The following is a 15336-nucleotide window of genomic DNA, read 5'->3' as shown; positions in this document are numbered from 1 at the left end:
CCTATTGTCAGAATCAAAGCAGAACAAAATGTTCATCAGGACAAAAATGTTCCCTTGTCCTCATTTTTCTCCTCTCAGTTCCCTTCTCATCCATTCTGGTCAGGATTTCTAGCTTCCCTTTGTCTAAAGCAGAAGTTCTGAATCTGGAGTCTATAGACCCCTGGGAGGGGGTTGGTCCACGGACAGGTTTCAGGGGTCCAAATGCAACAGGGACATGCAGAAAGAAACCATGGAGATCCCCCCAAACACGGTAGTGTGGGGCCATTTGGCACAGGGCAGATAAGCCTGGGCACCCAACAGCCGCACAATTGAGCTCATGTGATGGGTGTGTTCATATGGTGACTTTGAGTCATGCAAAAAAGTTAAATTCTTTCCGCTTAAGAGGTAGATGTGTAGAGGGGTTCTGTATGCCAAAGGTCTGGCTGAATGAGATGCCCTTTGAATACCGTATGTATTAGTCCAGTATAATTTATAATTAAATGCTATAATTGACTTAAAAAAAACTTATTTACTACCTAAACAATACATGTCCATTAAGGAAATGCTAAAATAGAGCTTAAGAAAAAAAAATGAAAAATTACCTGTAATCAGCTGAGAATAAATTATATTGTCCATATCTGCTTCTGGGTCTTCTGTAACAAAGGGCACCGTTGAACTGCGTAGCTATAATGAGTTGGGCTCTGTGTCAAGCACCCTGAATGTATGTCCCTTTAATCTTCAGGCCAAGCCTGTGGATGAATTATCATCAGTGTCACCCTCATAGAAAAGGAAGCAAAGGATCAGAGAGGTTAAGTACTTGTCTAAGATCAAAGAGCTAAGATAGACAGCGCAAGAACTTGAACCCCAGTTTCTGTAGCCCTGCGGCTACATCCTGACTCTCATCCCTCTCACAGTCCCTCCTGGCAGGGCTGGTGTTTTAGGAACAGCAGCTAGCCTGGGTACTGGTGTTTTGAGCAGGGACTCCTTAGCCCAGTGACGATGGTGAAAGTAGGTACATTTAGTGCAGGCCTGGGATGTGCTGTCCAGTGTCGGCACTTCACGGACATCATTTCTATTAGACCTCAGAACAAAACCACTTTACATATGAGAGAAGCAAGTTGGACTGGGTGGCTCAGGTCGTGATCCCAGGGTCCTAGGATGGAGTCCCGAAAGTGGCTCCTTGCTCAGCGGGGAGCCTGCTTCTCCCTCTGCCTGCTGCTCCCCCTGCTTGTGTTTGCTCTCTCTCTGACACATGAATAAATAAAATCTTAAGACAAATGAGAGAAGCAGGGGCGCCTGGGTGGCTCAGTGGGTTAAAGCCTCTGCTTTCGGCTCAGGTCGTGATCCCAGGGTCCTGGGATCGAGCCCCACATCGGGCTCTCTGCTCTGCAGGGAGCCTGCTTCCTCCTCTCTCTCTGCCTGCCTCTCTGCCTACCTGTGATCTCTGTCTGTTAAATAAATAAAATCTTTAAAAAAAAAAAAATGAGAGAAGCAATTAAGGAAATTCGGTTCGTGGTTTTCCTGTGTCTTAATGGCACTCAGCTTGGATCCCTGGCTCAGCCAAGGCCCTTGTGTCCTGGACACTTTACCAAAAATAAAACAAAGCCCTTTAGGAAGGTTGTCTGAGCCCACTTTCTTGCAGGGGCCATACCAGAACTGGGGTTCACACCAGATGGCTTGCCCCTTTGTGCAGGTACACCTCTATCCTCTCCCTGCCTCGTCTGAAGCCCTCGGAGGCCGGTCGCTACTCCTTCCTGGCCAGAAACACTGGAGGCGAGAGTTCTCTGACCTTTGAGCTCACGCTGCGATGTGAGTGATGCGGCAGGTGGGCGGGGTGGGGGAGACAGGGGCTACAGGAGACTAAGGTCCCTGGGGCAGCCTCTACATCCCTAAGGCTTGCAGGTGGGCATGAAGGGTTCAGAGTGGTCAGACAGAGCGCATGGGACCTCCGGGGCTGATCCTTTCCTCTTCCACCCCTTCTTTTCTGCTCAGACCCCCCAGAGGTGAGGGTCACATGGACCGTCGTCAATGGCTCCGACGCACTGCTCTGTGATGCCTCCGGGTACCCCCAGCCCAATGTGACATGGCTGGAGTGCAGGAGCCACATGGATAGGTAGGTGGCTCTGGTCTCCCTCTTCACCCCAGGCCGAGGGGCCAAGCGGTGGAGTGTCCTGACTCTCTAAGCCACACTCTGCTCTTCTCAGGTGTGATGAGGCCCAAGCGCTGGTCCTAGAGGACTCACAGTCGCAGGTGCTGAGCCGGGAGCCCTTCCACAAGGTGATCGTCCACAGCCTGCTGGCCATGGGGAGCTTGGAACACAACCGGACTTACGAGTGCCAGGCCCTCAACAGTGTGGGGAACAGCTCCCAGGCCTTCGGGCCCATCTCTGTAGGTGAGCCTTCGCCCCTCCTGGGCAGGGTGGGAGGTGGGCCCAGGAAACTGCGCCAGCCCCAGGGAGCCAAGGAGCCCTGGCCTGAGTGCCAAAGTGAGCAGGTCCCAGCCATACTGAGTTCCGTGTCTCTGGGCCCAACTGCAGCCGCCTACTGACCAACAGTCTCCTGCAGAGGCCAGGTGGAGGATCTAGAACCCATGGGACTCGCAGCAGGGAGGAGAGGAACAGAGGGCAGGAAGCCATGAGGTCCAGGGAGACACCAGCTGGAAGCGAGGCCTCATCTGGCCTTCTGCTCATTTTCCTGCTTTTGAACTCCCCCATGAACTCACAAGTATGTACTTGGCATGAGCTGTATGCCAGGCACTCACTCGGTGTCAGGGAGCACTCACTTGGTGTCAGGATGTCCATGGAGATTAAAGGCTGGGGAGAGACACAGGCCAACTGCACCCCAGGGCCAGCCTCGACCTCTTCTTCCATTCCTCCTGGACTCTCTTCCCTCCAGAGACACAGTCCTATCCGTTCAGGGCCACTGTCCCTGGGTAGGGCTGATGGCCAGCCCCGGGCTGACAAAGGCGGGGTTTCTTCAGAGGAAGGCATGCCTCTCCCTGTGTGGCACAAAGACCCCAGCTGTCTGAGCGCAAGTGGCCCACAGCTGTGGAGACCCACAGCCCCTCCAGACTTCTACCAACCAGGACTCAGCACCGCTGTGTGCCAGGTCCCGGCCAGACTCTCTGGGCAGACAACACAGAATGGAAGCCTCTGTCTGGCTCAGAGATGGCCCCGCAGGTGCCTTGAAGCCGCTGCGACTGGGGCCGGACTCTACACACCCAAGGCCTGTGGCTGCTCAGCCTCACTGCTGGCGTCCCACAGCAAACCTTCTAAATGGCCATTCCACTGAGTGCGTCCCCTGTGCCAGGCACTGCGCGGAGCTCCTCACGGTCATTATCTCCCTGAGCTCACACGGCCCTCGGAGGTTAGCACTGTGTTCCTTCCCACTTGGGAGAGGAGGAACCGGAGGCTTAGGGAGAAATCCCACACTCCATGTCACACGCGTCCTAAGTGGCAGAGGTGAGATTTGGCCTCAGACCCACACTGTTGATCTGGGCAAGAGGATGGACACTGTGTCCTTTAAACATATTAAAGGAAATAAGATTATGGAACTGGAGGAGACCTAGGGGCTATAAGCGAAGCTTTCAGACCCTAAGAAGGGCTGTGTGGCTCCAAGGGGTGCTTGGGAAAGCAGCGGGGGAAAGGCCGGAAGGACAGATTTCAGGTTAACCTCTAGGTCTTTCTGTCTGAGCTGCCTGAAGGTGCAGGGGGTAGACACCCATCACTGGTGTGTGTGTGTGTGTGTGTGTGTATCTGTGTGGTGTGTGCGCACACACACAGAAGCCACAGCTGGGCACGAGGCCAGTCTGCTGCAGAGAAGGGGGTACTACGTGACCCGAGGGGCTCCCCAGCCACAGAAGCTGTGACTCCAGGCAGGGTCTGGGGCTGGACAGAAGCAGAACTGGAGGGGCTGTCCTCCTGGCCTCCGGCTGGGGGAGGGTCTCTAGTAAGACCCTCTGAGGCTCTGAAGGCTTCTGGGTGAGAAGACTCTGTGTTCAGTCAACAGGCATTTATTGAGCACCTACTGTGTTCCAGGCAGTGCAGTGGTCTGATCTCAGTGGTGGCAGGAGGTCTTGGAGGCCCCCTCTGCCAGCTCACTCCTTTGCCCCACCCCTTGCAGGAGCCCACGTGCAGCTTTCTGACGAGCCACTCTTCACACCCGTGCTGGTCACCTGCATGTCCATCATGGCCTTGCTGCTACTGCTGCTCCTACTGCTTTTCTACAAGTACAAGCAGGTAAGCCTGGGCGGGGCCGGGATGGGGGTGACCAGGTACCGAGTGAGTCAGACCCTGGGACGCTGCCACCAGGTTGCAAGGATTCACCCTGTAGTCCCCGAGAACCCACTCGTTCTGTCAGCCATTCAGCCAACAGCTCCTCAGTGGGTGTCTTCTCTATGCCAACGCGGGTGGCTGGGTGCTGAATGAGCCTAAACTTGGAGGCTCGGAGGCTCTTCCCTTGTTGGGTTCATTGTCTAGAGCAGGAGATGGTTACACGTCCAACAACCAGAAAAGTGAGGGTGCAGAGGAAAAGATGCACTGGGGGGAGAGATGGATTGTTCCAGGACAGCGAGAACATGGGGTCCTGTCCCCGCTGGGGGACACAAGCACACAGAGAAGGCATCATTGGGCCAGGCCCGTGGGTCCCTGCAGGTGGTGGGTGGTCTAGTGGAGGAGGAAGGCTTAGCCATCATCACCCTCCTCATTAGTTACTACTCATCGAAGCTGCCACTGATGGCCCATTGACGTGTGGTGCGCTGCCTGTCACTGAGTTCAGAGTTGGTGATGGCAACTTTAGGGGCATTTTCGTGAAGCCTGTTACATCCTCTCGCTGAATGCCCTCGACAGTCACAGCATGTGGACAGCATCACTAACCCCATTTTACAGAGGTGGAAGCTGAGATTCTGAAAGGGAGAGGCAGCTGCCCTCTTCGAGTGGCAGAGGCTGGGTTTTTAAGAAGCCGTATTTGTAGCCATTATGTGAAACACTGACTCCTCTTATCTTACCCGCACAACCTGGAGGCAGGAACTGTAGCAGTCAGTATTTTATAGTACGTAAACTGAGGGCTGGCAAGGGGGAAGAACTGGCCTAAGGGTCCCCGGTGCTTCCCCACATGACAGCCCGAGGCCTCCCCCACCCTGCCTCACTGCCGTCCTACATGAAAGATGGTGTCCGTTGTCCCTGGTGGAGAAGGGAGCCCGTTTGGAGAAGGTGGTAGGCATGGGTAGGACAGATCTGGGAGAATGGGGGGTGCAGCAAGGGGAGACGAGACTCAGGGCAAAAGTATCTCTGGGGGAGAGGGCACTGTGTGCAAAGGGGAGGGTTGGGGGGACCAAAAGAGTTCCAGAAATATTGGTGCCTGGAAGAGGAGGCAGGCTGGGGGGTCCAAGGACTTGGGCCCATCCTGTAGGTTCAGAGCTGTCAGTGGGTTTGAACAAGGGAACAGTGTGATTTAGGGGTGAATAACCCACCTTGTGGGCCTCCTCCTCTGCATTTTCTCTTCTGCACCCCTGCCTTGGGGGTTTTAGTATGAGAAGAGGACTAAGACACTGTGGATGGGATGTAGGGGCCCATAGGGGCGGCTCTCATGTTCGCGCCAGCACCCATCATGGAGAGGCAGCTCTGAAGGCAGACTCCAAGAAACAAAGGTCCTGGGATCTGGGTCCAGCTCTGAAACTGTCTTGCCATGCGACCTTGGCTGACTCACTGCCCACTCTGGTCCTCAGTTTCCCTACCTGTACCATGGGATTAGTAACAGTCTTCCGCCTCTGGTTTAAGAGCCAGGGGTTGGGAATTGGACAGACGTGGGTCCTGCCTCTGCCTGTCTCCAGCTATTGTAACTCTGGGGAATTGGGGGGGGGGGCGGTTCTCTGCCTCTATTTCTCCATTTGTGAAATGGGTTTAATAATGGAGGCCACCCTGCCAGGCTGTCAGGATTCAGCGACAGACCGCATGGAGGGGATTTAGCAGGGTGCTGGATACAGTGCTCAGGGTTGACCCTGCACGCCCTTGGCCCAGGAGAAAGCTGACTGTAGAGAACCTGAGTTAGCTCACGCTTCTCGGGATTGTAGGAGTGTCTGAGGTTGGCACCTCCTTGACCACACACTCACGGTGGTTGCCCGGCCTCGCTCACCCACCCCTGTGGACAGGCCTTAACTCACTCTTATGAGTTCCTTCTCTGAGCAGTTTCTTCCTTTTATGGAACAGAAAACTGCCCCCCTCCTGTGCCCCACAGAGCTGTGGCCTCAGCCCAGGACAGTTCTGCCGAGATTCTGGAGAAGGCCCAGTTCCCTCTCCAGCCCCTTCTACCTTTAGGTGCCCAGCCCCCTTGACCAATTTTGGTTTGGGGACACCTTACCTTCTCTCCATGGGACCATTTTTGGAACATGTAGTCCCAGCCACCTCATTTCCCAACCAGGAAATGTAACTGTCCCCTGAACCCATCGAAGTCCAAGAAAAGGAGGGCATCTCATGGGACGAGACCTTGAAGGGTCAAGATGGTAATACTCTTACCTCTGGGCCCTCCAGCCAATTTCTTTCTGCTGTGCCCCGTGGGGCTCTGAGCTTTGCCTCTGCCCCGGGGACTCTGTCTGGCCTGTCCTCACTGCCTGAACCTTCGGTGAGGGGTGGCTCTGGTGGGGGGAGGGGTTGGTTCTGCCTCAGAGCTGAGTCATCGCCTTTCTGGCCCCCAGAGAGACCACAGGGGGCGCCGAAGGGGGTGGAGGAAAGGGCAGGAGTCAGCAGGCTGGAAGGAGGAAGGACGCAAGTAGGAAAGGATGAGGTAGGGAGGCACGGAGGCTGGGATTCTGGAGTCAGAACTGAGCTCTGGGGCTTGGAGGCTGACTGGGGCCAGACGGGAGGCCCCTCAGGTTTTCCAGCAGGAAGTGTTGAGGTGGCTACTTCCCTAAGAGAGAACATCTAGCAGCCCAGAACCATCAGGCCTAGATGGGGAGGGTCACAGGACTGGGACGTCTCCCTGCCCATCTCAGTCACCAAGGGGAAGTGGGGTGAGCCTGGGTTTGTCCTAAGGCGTGAGATGACGCACACTGAGGGTGCTAGCCCGGTGCCCTGCTCACCAGGAGCGCTCAGGGAGCACTCCCTCCTATCCTGACAACTACTTCCATTAGGAAACCTGGCCAAAGTGGCCCATCCCAACTTCCCTGCAAGGGCTGTCCTTCAGAGGAGACCTCTCCAGGTAGAAGCCCTGGGTAGCCAAGGTGGTCCAGAAGCAGAGCTGCTGGCTATCTTCCAGGAAGGGGCAGGGATGCCCGAGGCACAGGAGGAGGCAGGAGAGAGCTGTGTGTTCCTGCGGGTAGAGTCTGGGATTCAGAGACCTGAGATCCAACCAGATAACCTCTTCCTCCTTTGACAACCCCCTTTCCCCCACCTTACCCCAGTATCCTCTGCCTGGCTGTGGGGGGGGGGGGTGCGGCGCTGGGGAGGAGACTGACTCAGGCCCAGCTGCAGGGGCCAGAAGAAGGAGAAGTGGTGAGAAGAAAAAAAGCTTTGGCCACAGAAGCCCCTGGAGATGGAAGTTGCTTAGGGGGGTCAAAGAATCCCCTCCTGGCTTTCTCTCCATGTTTAGGGTCGGGAAGGGACCCACATGTGGGGCTTGAATCCTCTGTGATTCACAAGGTTCCTCCTTTGGTCCCACTTCAGACTCTTCCTCCCAAGCCATGGCATGGATGTTCTTAGGATTACCTGCAGCCTCCCTCCTGAGTCAGAACCCAGAAGTTCTTCCTTGTGTCTAACTACAGTCTCCTCTTCCAAGTTCCGGAAGTTCTTCCCTATGGCTCTCTGGAGTCTTTCTCCTAATCCCGTGCAACTTGCAGCCACAGGCCGCCTCCCTCCCCAACACCCACTCGCACACCCGTTAGGTCCCCCAGGCTGGGTGCCCAGAGAAGGAGCCCAGCTGCTAAGCACAGCCCAGCTGGTCCCTGTCCCCTAGGACGGACCGGAAAGAGTGGGACTGCTGACCCAAGGCTTCAGTGTCCTCCACCACCCGGGCCCAGCTTCCACTTTCCACCTAAAGTCCGTCTTCCATCAGCACTTCTCATGGGCACCCCCTGGCGTGATGCCCCCAAGCAGCTGCCATCCTGGGCAGGAAAGAGCGAGGCAGCTGCTCTCCTCCCTCCCTGCATCTGGCTGTGCCCCCTCCCTCTCCTTTGACAACATAAAGTCCAAAGTATCCCTCCCCTGCGTCGCACCCTCAAGGGCTTCTCTCTGCAGTTAGGAGGGAATCCACTCACCTATCCCAGCGCTCAAGACTTTCCTGTCTCTGGAACATCTGCACCTCCTTCAAGCCCCTCACCCCTGGGGAAACTTCCTTCCGGTCCCTCAGACTTGCCAGGACTCAGCCCACCTGCAGGGCTCTGCATCTGGTCTTCACAAGCCTGCAAAGAGCTTCCTCCATCAGTCATCTGGCTGCCTTCTCCTCACCTCCTCTGGGGCCTTCCCTGACCTTCCTTCAGTTGCACCTGGTGCTCTCTGTCCCACTACCTCGCTTTACTATCTTACGGCACTGTCGGAAAATGTCCGACCCATGTGTGTATGTGAGTTGAATGCCTGTCTTAGCCCCTTGCCTGGGGGAAAGGGCTTTACATTTATCTTCTTCAGCTCTGAATCAATGGTGTTTGGCACAAATAGGAATTCGGTGAAATATTTGTCTGAAAATATTATTCAGCCTTAAAAAAGAAAGAAATTCTGACACATGGATGAACCTTGAAGACATTAGGCTGAGGGAAATAAGGCAGTCACAAAAGGACACATACTGCCTGATTGGACTTAAGTGAGGTACCTAGAGTCGTTGGATTCGGGAAACAAGTGACCAGGGGCTCAGGGGAGGTAGGAAAGGGGAGTCACTTAATGAGGACGGAGTTCCAGTTTTGCAAGACGGAAAGCATTGTGGAGGCTGGTGACACAACCGTGTGAATGAATACTTCTGAATGGTACACTCAGAAATGGTTGAGATGGTAAATTGCATGTTGTGTGTATCTAACCCCAACCTGAAAACAAAAGCAGACTGTATTTGGAGTGGAGGATGGACGGATGGAGAGATGGAAATGTCCCCCTGCCGGGTCAGAAATTATCAAGTTATCAGGGCTGGCAGGGTTCTCGGGGGTGATCCTGCCCCCCACCGTCTTTCAGTACACAGGCAGGGAAACCAAGGCTTGCAGGAGGGATGGTCACATGGTGAGGCCAAGCCAGGCAAGGACAGGCCACCCCGCCTCCTCCCGCATGCCTCAGGCCTCCCACACCCCTGCTTTTGGGGGTCAGGGATGAGATACCAGATCTGCCTGCGGGCAGCTGACATATGCGCCCCCCCCCGCCCCGTTCCCTCTACAGAAGCCCAAGTACCAGGTGCGCTGGAAGATCATCGAGAGCTACGAGGGCAACAGCTACACCTTCATTGACCCCACCCAGCTGCCCTACAATGAGAAGTGGGAGTTTCCCCGCAACAACCTGCAGTTTGGTGAGATGGGATCCTAGCACCCACCCCCCCCCATGGGGTCAGCATGTGCTGTAGGGAGCCTGTGGGCCCTTAGACAAAGGGCTCTTTGTTACCAGGGACCTAAGGAGACTGTGTGTGTGTTTGTGTGTGTGTGTGTGGCAGGGAAGACTCTCGGAGCCGGTGCCTTTGGGAAGGTGGTGGAGGCCACAGCCTTTGGTCTGGGCACGGAAGATGCTGTCCTGAAGGTGGCTGTGAAGATGCTCAAGTGTGAGTGAGGGGAGGGGGCTTTGGGATCTGCGGGGAGTGGGGAGGAGGCGGTTTCTGCTGGGGGTGGGCCTCCTGGTCATCACAAGAGCCACCACCCACATTTTTGGCCTGGGATAGGACCTGGGACTGGGGGCAAGGACTCTTGGCTTCTTTTGTGAGCTCCAGCCTCCCCCTGGCTCCTGGGTGTGGAGGGGCTTCTGATGGAGCCCCAGAGAGGCTGGGGCGCACAGAGGCCACCCTGGGCCATGGTCTGGCCACAGCTTGGTTTCCTGCCCCTAGAGAGCAGCTCAGGGACGGGCCATCTCTCCTCTCTCCCTAACTCCTATCTGTGTGTCTGAATTTTTCCTTTTCTCTCATTTGGTCACTAATCACTTTGGGGCACTGGGTGTGCCCTGCTTGCTCTCCTGGGTGTCTCATGTCTGTCTGTGTGGCTCTCTATGCCCTGCCCTCTCCCCATCTATGGGACCTGTGGTTCCCTCTTCCAGCCACGGCTCACGCAGACGAGAAGGAGGCCCTCATGTCAGAGCTGAAGATCATGAGTCACCTAGGCCAGCACGAGAACATAGTCAACCTTCTGGGAGCCTGCACTCACGGAGGTGAGGGGTCCTGGCAGGCATTGGGTCCCATGGTCTTAGAGCCTCTTGGGTGTCTGAGGGCCCAGGGCCACCTGACTCCATCTTCTTCCCACCTGCTCTAAGTGATGGCAGGATCTCTACCTCAGCATTCCTCAAATTCCTAGACCAGGTGCCTGGTTTGGTCAGAAGCTGCTTATGACTGAGGGAAGGTTCTATAAGCTCTGTTCGATGGTTCTCAAACCTTGGTGGATGTCCAAGTCAGCCAGAGAGGGGTATAAGAGTGCAGTTCTCCGGGCCCTGCTGCCGGGAGTCTGGCTCTGGGGGTCTGGAGTGAAGCTTCTACTCAGAGACACTTGGACACTCATGACAGGGTCCGCAGAGCCTGTCAGGACTCCCAGTCTGTCCCATTCTCTTCTGTAGCAGCCTTGACCCATATGGAACTGCCACAGATTTCCTTCGAAGAAGGAATTCTTGGGCTACAGTTTTTTGAGATTCCTCTGCTTTAGACAGATGGAATTACTGAGGCACAGAAAGCAGAAAAAGCTGCTCATAGACAATCAGGATTAGAACTCAGGGCTCCTGAGTCCCATTTCAGAAGGCCATAGCACCCCACCCCATGTGTCTGTCCACTTGGGGCAGTGGGCTAAGAAGTGCACTTACCCCACGGTCCTGGCTGCTTTAGGCCCTGTTCTGGTCATCACTGAGTACTGTTGCTATGGAGACCTGCTCAACTTCCTGCGAAGGAAGGCCGAAGCCATGCTGGGACCCAGCCTGAGTGTGGGCCAGGACCCCGAGGCAGGCGCTGGCTACAAGAACATCCACCTGGAGAAGAAATATGTCCGCAGGTAGGACCCTGGCAAAGGACAGGAAGGAGGCTGGGGCTGGAGGACGGGGTGGGGCGGGTTGCTGTGTCTGTCTGTGAAGCTAACTCAGGCTTGGGTGGCCGTGTGACTCTCACATTCCCATCTCTGCCATGGGGAATAGTCACCCCACCCCAGCTTAGATGGGCCAACTCGGTTTTTCTACTACTTATTCCTATCATCCAACAAATATTTGGGCAGTTTGGGCAACTAGGAGTATGGAAGCAAAGATGGGCAGCTCACAGTCTGGTGGAGACAGGCGTTAGTTAATGCAATCATCACTTTTTTTTTTTTTAAAGATTTTAATTATTTATTTGACAGACAGAGATCACAGGTAGGCAGAGAGGCAGGCAAAGAGAGGAAGGGAAGCAGGCTCCCCTTTGAGCAGAGACCCCGATGCGGGGCTCGATCCCAGGACCCCAGGATCATGACCTGAGCCGAAGGCAGAGGCTTTAACCCACTGAGCCACCCAGCACCCCAATGAAATCATCACTTTAATGTACATAAAAGATCAACCAAGATCCTTTCAGCGCTCTAGCCAGAGATGGGGAGAGCTTGAAGGCAAACTGCCCATTTTTCCCACAGGCTCAGGCTGTCAGGGGCTGCACAGCACCCAGACAGAGTCTGGGGATGGGGATAAAACAGGGTGACTGTGGCCAGGCCCATGATCTACTTGGGCCTTGGTTTCCCCGGGGTGAGCCATCGGGGGATTGAACCTCTCAGAGTCTTTCCTACTCTGTCATTCTGTAATGCTGTGATTCCTGGAAGCCACCCTTGAGGCAGATGGACAAAGCCACACAGGGAACCAGAGAAGAGGAAGTGGCCAGTTTCGTGTCACACATGAGTCAGGGGCAGAGGCGGAGCCCACACTAGAACTCGGCTCCCTTGACTCCTGGCCCGGTACTCACCTAAGCCTCCTGGCTGTCCTGAAGTCTCAGTGCTGGGGCATGTGGGGCCTCAGGGTGAGGCTGCTGAGACAGGATCAGAACAAAAAGGGTGTACACGGGGCCCCTGTCTCAGCTACTGTCAGCTGCCAAGCCTGGGGAGGCAAAAGGGGAAGGAGGCCATTTCATTCCATCTGGTATCCTGGAAGATGAGGACTGAGCAGGATCTGCTTCCTCTTCTATTCTCTGCCGTCCCTCTGAGAGGGTAGCTCACACTGGGCCTCTGCAGGCTGGAATCTCAGGCCAGGCAAATCAAAATGAGAACTGAAGTAAACTATTAACTTCTGATCTTCAAATGTACAGGTGGGGAAAGCCTTCAGTGATGTGACCTCAAGGGCACACGGCATGTGAACCAATCCTGCCAGTTTGGTTCCCAGGCTACATTAATGGAAGTAGAGTTTCTAAACCAAGGGAGGGGATAGTTTTTGCCATGGTCAAAGCATAAGTGGGCCACCTCCTTCTCTTTCTGGGAACACTAGAGTATGGGCATTGTCGAGGCGCACATCTCCATCACAGAGGGGATCGAGGAGGGGGGAGTCCAGAAATCATACCTAGTTGGATTATTAGAAGCAGCAGTGGTTATTCAATGTAGAGAAGTGCTTTCTCCAACCGTGACCCAAAGAGTGAGCTCAAAGGCATCACCGGAGAGCTGTTAGAAATGCAGGAGCTCAGGCCACCAGACCTGCTGCGGCAGAATCAACATTTCAGTAAGACCACCCCCCCCCCCCCCCCCCCCCCCCCCCCCCCCCGCCCCAGGTGGATTATGTGCTCGCGAATTAGTTTAAGAAGCTTTCCAAGTGTGACCGGCCGGGTTTTGCCCCTAATTTCTGAGGTGGTCTGGGCACAGGGAGAGTTGACAGCTCCCCAGGTGATTGAATGTGAAGCCAGCCGTGAGAGCCACTGCCCAGAGAAGGGGGCCTAGAGTATGCTCAAATCCCTGCAGGGCTGCTATGGGAAAAGCGAGCCTCATTCTCTGTGGCCCTTGAGGACAGAGCGAGGACCAGCAGGAGGAAAATCTCAGGGGCAGAGTGGCATTAGGAACAGTGAAGAACTTTCTAACAGGCAGAGAGCTCACGAATTGTGAGCTTCCTCCCTGGATGGCCAAGCAGAGATCAATGATCACACGCACAGAATGTGGCAGGGGATTCCCTGTCAGAAACAGATGTTTGAGTGGACCTTGACATCCCCGTCCTTCCTGGCCGATTGGAGAGACCATGGGGAGCCAGTGGCCAAGGCCTGAGCTGGGCAATGTAGCAACAGGTTCTCACCCATCCCCCAACCTTTCTCCTGTATAGGGACAGCGGCTTCTCCAGCCAGGGTGTAGATACCTATGTGGAGATGAGGCCTGTCTCTACTTCTTCTTCAAATGACTCCTTCTCTGAACAAGGTAAGGAGGTACTGGGATGCAGGTGGGGCAGAGGCAGAGGAGAAGGGCGACTGGGGGATGGGCAGGGAGGGGCAGGAGTGTGCTGGGGCTGCCATGACTCTTCTCCCCACACCAGACATGGACAAGGAGGATGGGCGACCATTGGAGCTGCGGGACCTGCTCCACTTCTCGAGCCAGGTGGCCCAGGGCATGGCCTTCCTTGCTTCCAAGAACGTGAGTTGTAAACTGGGTCTGAGTGTGGTCACCCAGGGTGACCAGGAAGCAGCTGACCGCCCCCCCCCCACTGCCACCCTGCTGTGAGGCTGGATGATTGAGGACAAGGGCAGGAAAGGGGGTATATGATGGAGCCAAGGCGGAGCCAGAGTGCCACACAGCCTCTAGGAGTGCGCAAGACAAACCCACGGCTGAGCGCTCCTCCATGGGGGGACGGTGGGAGCTCCCAGCCTGAGCAGACCCGTTTCCCTGGTGTGCAGCAAATGGAGGACCCCATTTCCAAGAACAGGCTTTATTCCTTCAGTTTTGGTTAACAGTGTGAACAAGACAACCATTGTGTCCCTTTGTGAAGGCCCTGGTCTTATGGGGCTGATAAAGGAAGCTCCCTGAGTTGTGAAAGGATAAGACGTGTGCAACACACTCAACCCACGAAGGTCCCAGTAAGTGGGAGCTGTGACCGTGCCCCTTACAGATTTGGGGGTCCAGAGTTTGATCGTTGGCTCTGCCATTTGCTGCTTGACTTTGAGCAACTACAGCAATTCTCTGAGCCTTGGTTTCTGTACCTATAAAAATGGGCAAAATCACAGGATTGTCTTGAGGGCAAAATAGGGTTGCAATGTGTGCAGATGCTTTGAGAAGAGCCTGGCATGGCAGAGCCCTGGAGGTGGCAGCTGCCATTATTGGTAACTGGTGGGGGGTGGGTCCAGAGGCTGTTTCCAGCACCAGGGCTCATTGCTTCTTGCCCAAGCGTTGCTCAGGGCCAGAGGGCCGCAGTGACAGTGGTTCTTAAATATTGAACTGTCTGACCACATTGAATTTCCTCAGACCTGGGTCTTGGTAGAAGGTGGGGACAGGAGCCAGAGTATAGGACCAAAACGGATGCCAATCCCCTCAGTGAGGAGCCCAAGGCCTTCTAGGGCCCTGGCTGTTCCCCTGGCACCTCAGGCTCAAGCAGGGGAGGGGCCGAGACTAACCCACAAGTGCTTCCCTTCAGTGCATCCACCGGGACGTGGCAGCCCGAAATGTCCTGCTGACCAGTGGGCATGTGGCCAAGATTGGGGACTTTGGGCTGGCCAGGGACATCATGAATGACTCCAACTACATTGTGAAGGGCAATGTGAGTGCTGGGGAGGGTGGGCCGGGCTGGGGAGGGGCAATGAGCCAGGGTCCGAGGTGACCGGGGTCTGTTGTGCCAGGCCCGCCTGCCCGTGAAGTGGATGGCTCCAGAGAGCATCTTCGACTGTGTCTACACGGTTCAGAGCGACGTCTGGTCCTACGGCATCCTGCTCTGGGAAATCTTCTCGCTCGGTAAGCTGCCGGCCCCGGGCTCGATCGTGTTCGGTCACCACAGTGTCCTATGCATTGTGGAGGATGCCAGTCAAGGAACTTGGTGCCCAGGGCAAAGGCTGGTGAAATGATGGGCAAAGCATCTGACAACGAAGCAGTGCAGCTCTTGTGTGGGCTGGGCTGATGCTCCTCTGTTGGGCATTCCGTCCGGACTCTTCCCTCCTCTGCCTGCCGGAGCAGTTGCTGCTTCCTTGAATGGTTTTCTTTCATAACGTGCATATCCCATTTCTGGAGCACTAAGCACAGGGACTTGGGCTAAGCCTTTCATCAAGTTCCTCTGACCTCTTATTCCAAAGCCTGTGCTGGAATTCTCTG

At 55.3% G+C, this 15336-nt stretch overlaps 1 protein-coding gene across 1 annotated transcript in view; it reads left to right on the top strand.

Annotated features, from left to right (window-relative positions):
- The window catches only part of CSF1R (colony stimulating factor 1 receptor), a 29531-nt gene that overhangs the window by 12055 nt on the left and 2140 nt on the right, over positions 1–15336 (top strand). The window contains exons 7-18 of the mRNA XM_059417144.1: positions 1673–1788; positions 1972–2092; positions 2184–2371; positions 4101–4216; positions 9323–9449; positions 9591–9695; positions 10181–10291; positions 10953–11115; positions 13370–13461; positions 13577–13674; positions 14669–14791; positions 14871–14982. Coding sequence (XP_059273127.1) covers positions 1673–1788; positions 1972–2092; positions 2184–2371; positions 4101–4216; positions 9323–9449; positions 9591–9695; positions 10181–10291; positions 10953–11115; positions 13370–13461; positions 13577–13674; positions 14669–14791; positions 14871–14982 — 1472 coding nt within the window. The remainder of the gene's footprint in view (positions 1–1672; positions 1789–1971; positions 2093–2183; positions 2372–4100; positions 4217–9322; positions 9450–9590; positions 9696–10180; positions 10292–10952; positions 11116–13369; positions 13462–13576; positions 13675–14668; positions 14792–14870; positions 14983–15336) is intronic.

This window comes from Mustela nigripes, chromosome 12, assembly GCF_022355385.1.
Source record: "Mustela nigripes isolate SB6536 chromosome 12, MUSNIG.SB6536, whole genome shotgun sequence".
Classification (NCBI taxonomy): Eukaryota; Metazoa; Chordata; class Mammalia; order Carnivora; family Mustelidae; genus Mustela; species Mustela nigripes.
Note: the sequence above shows the minus strand (reverse complement) of the source record. Positions and strands in the feature narration are given on the sequence as shown.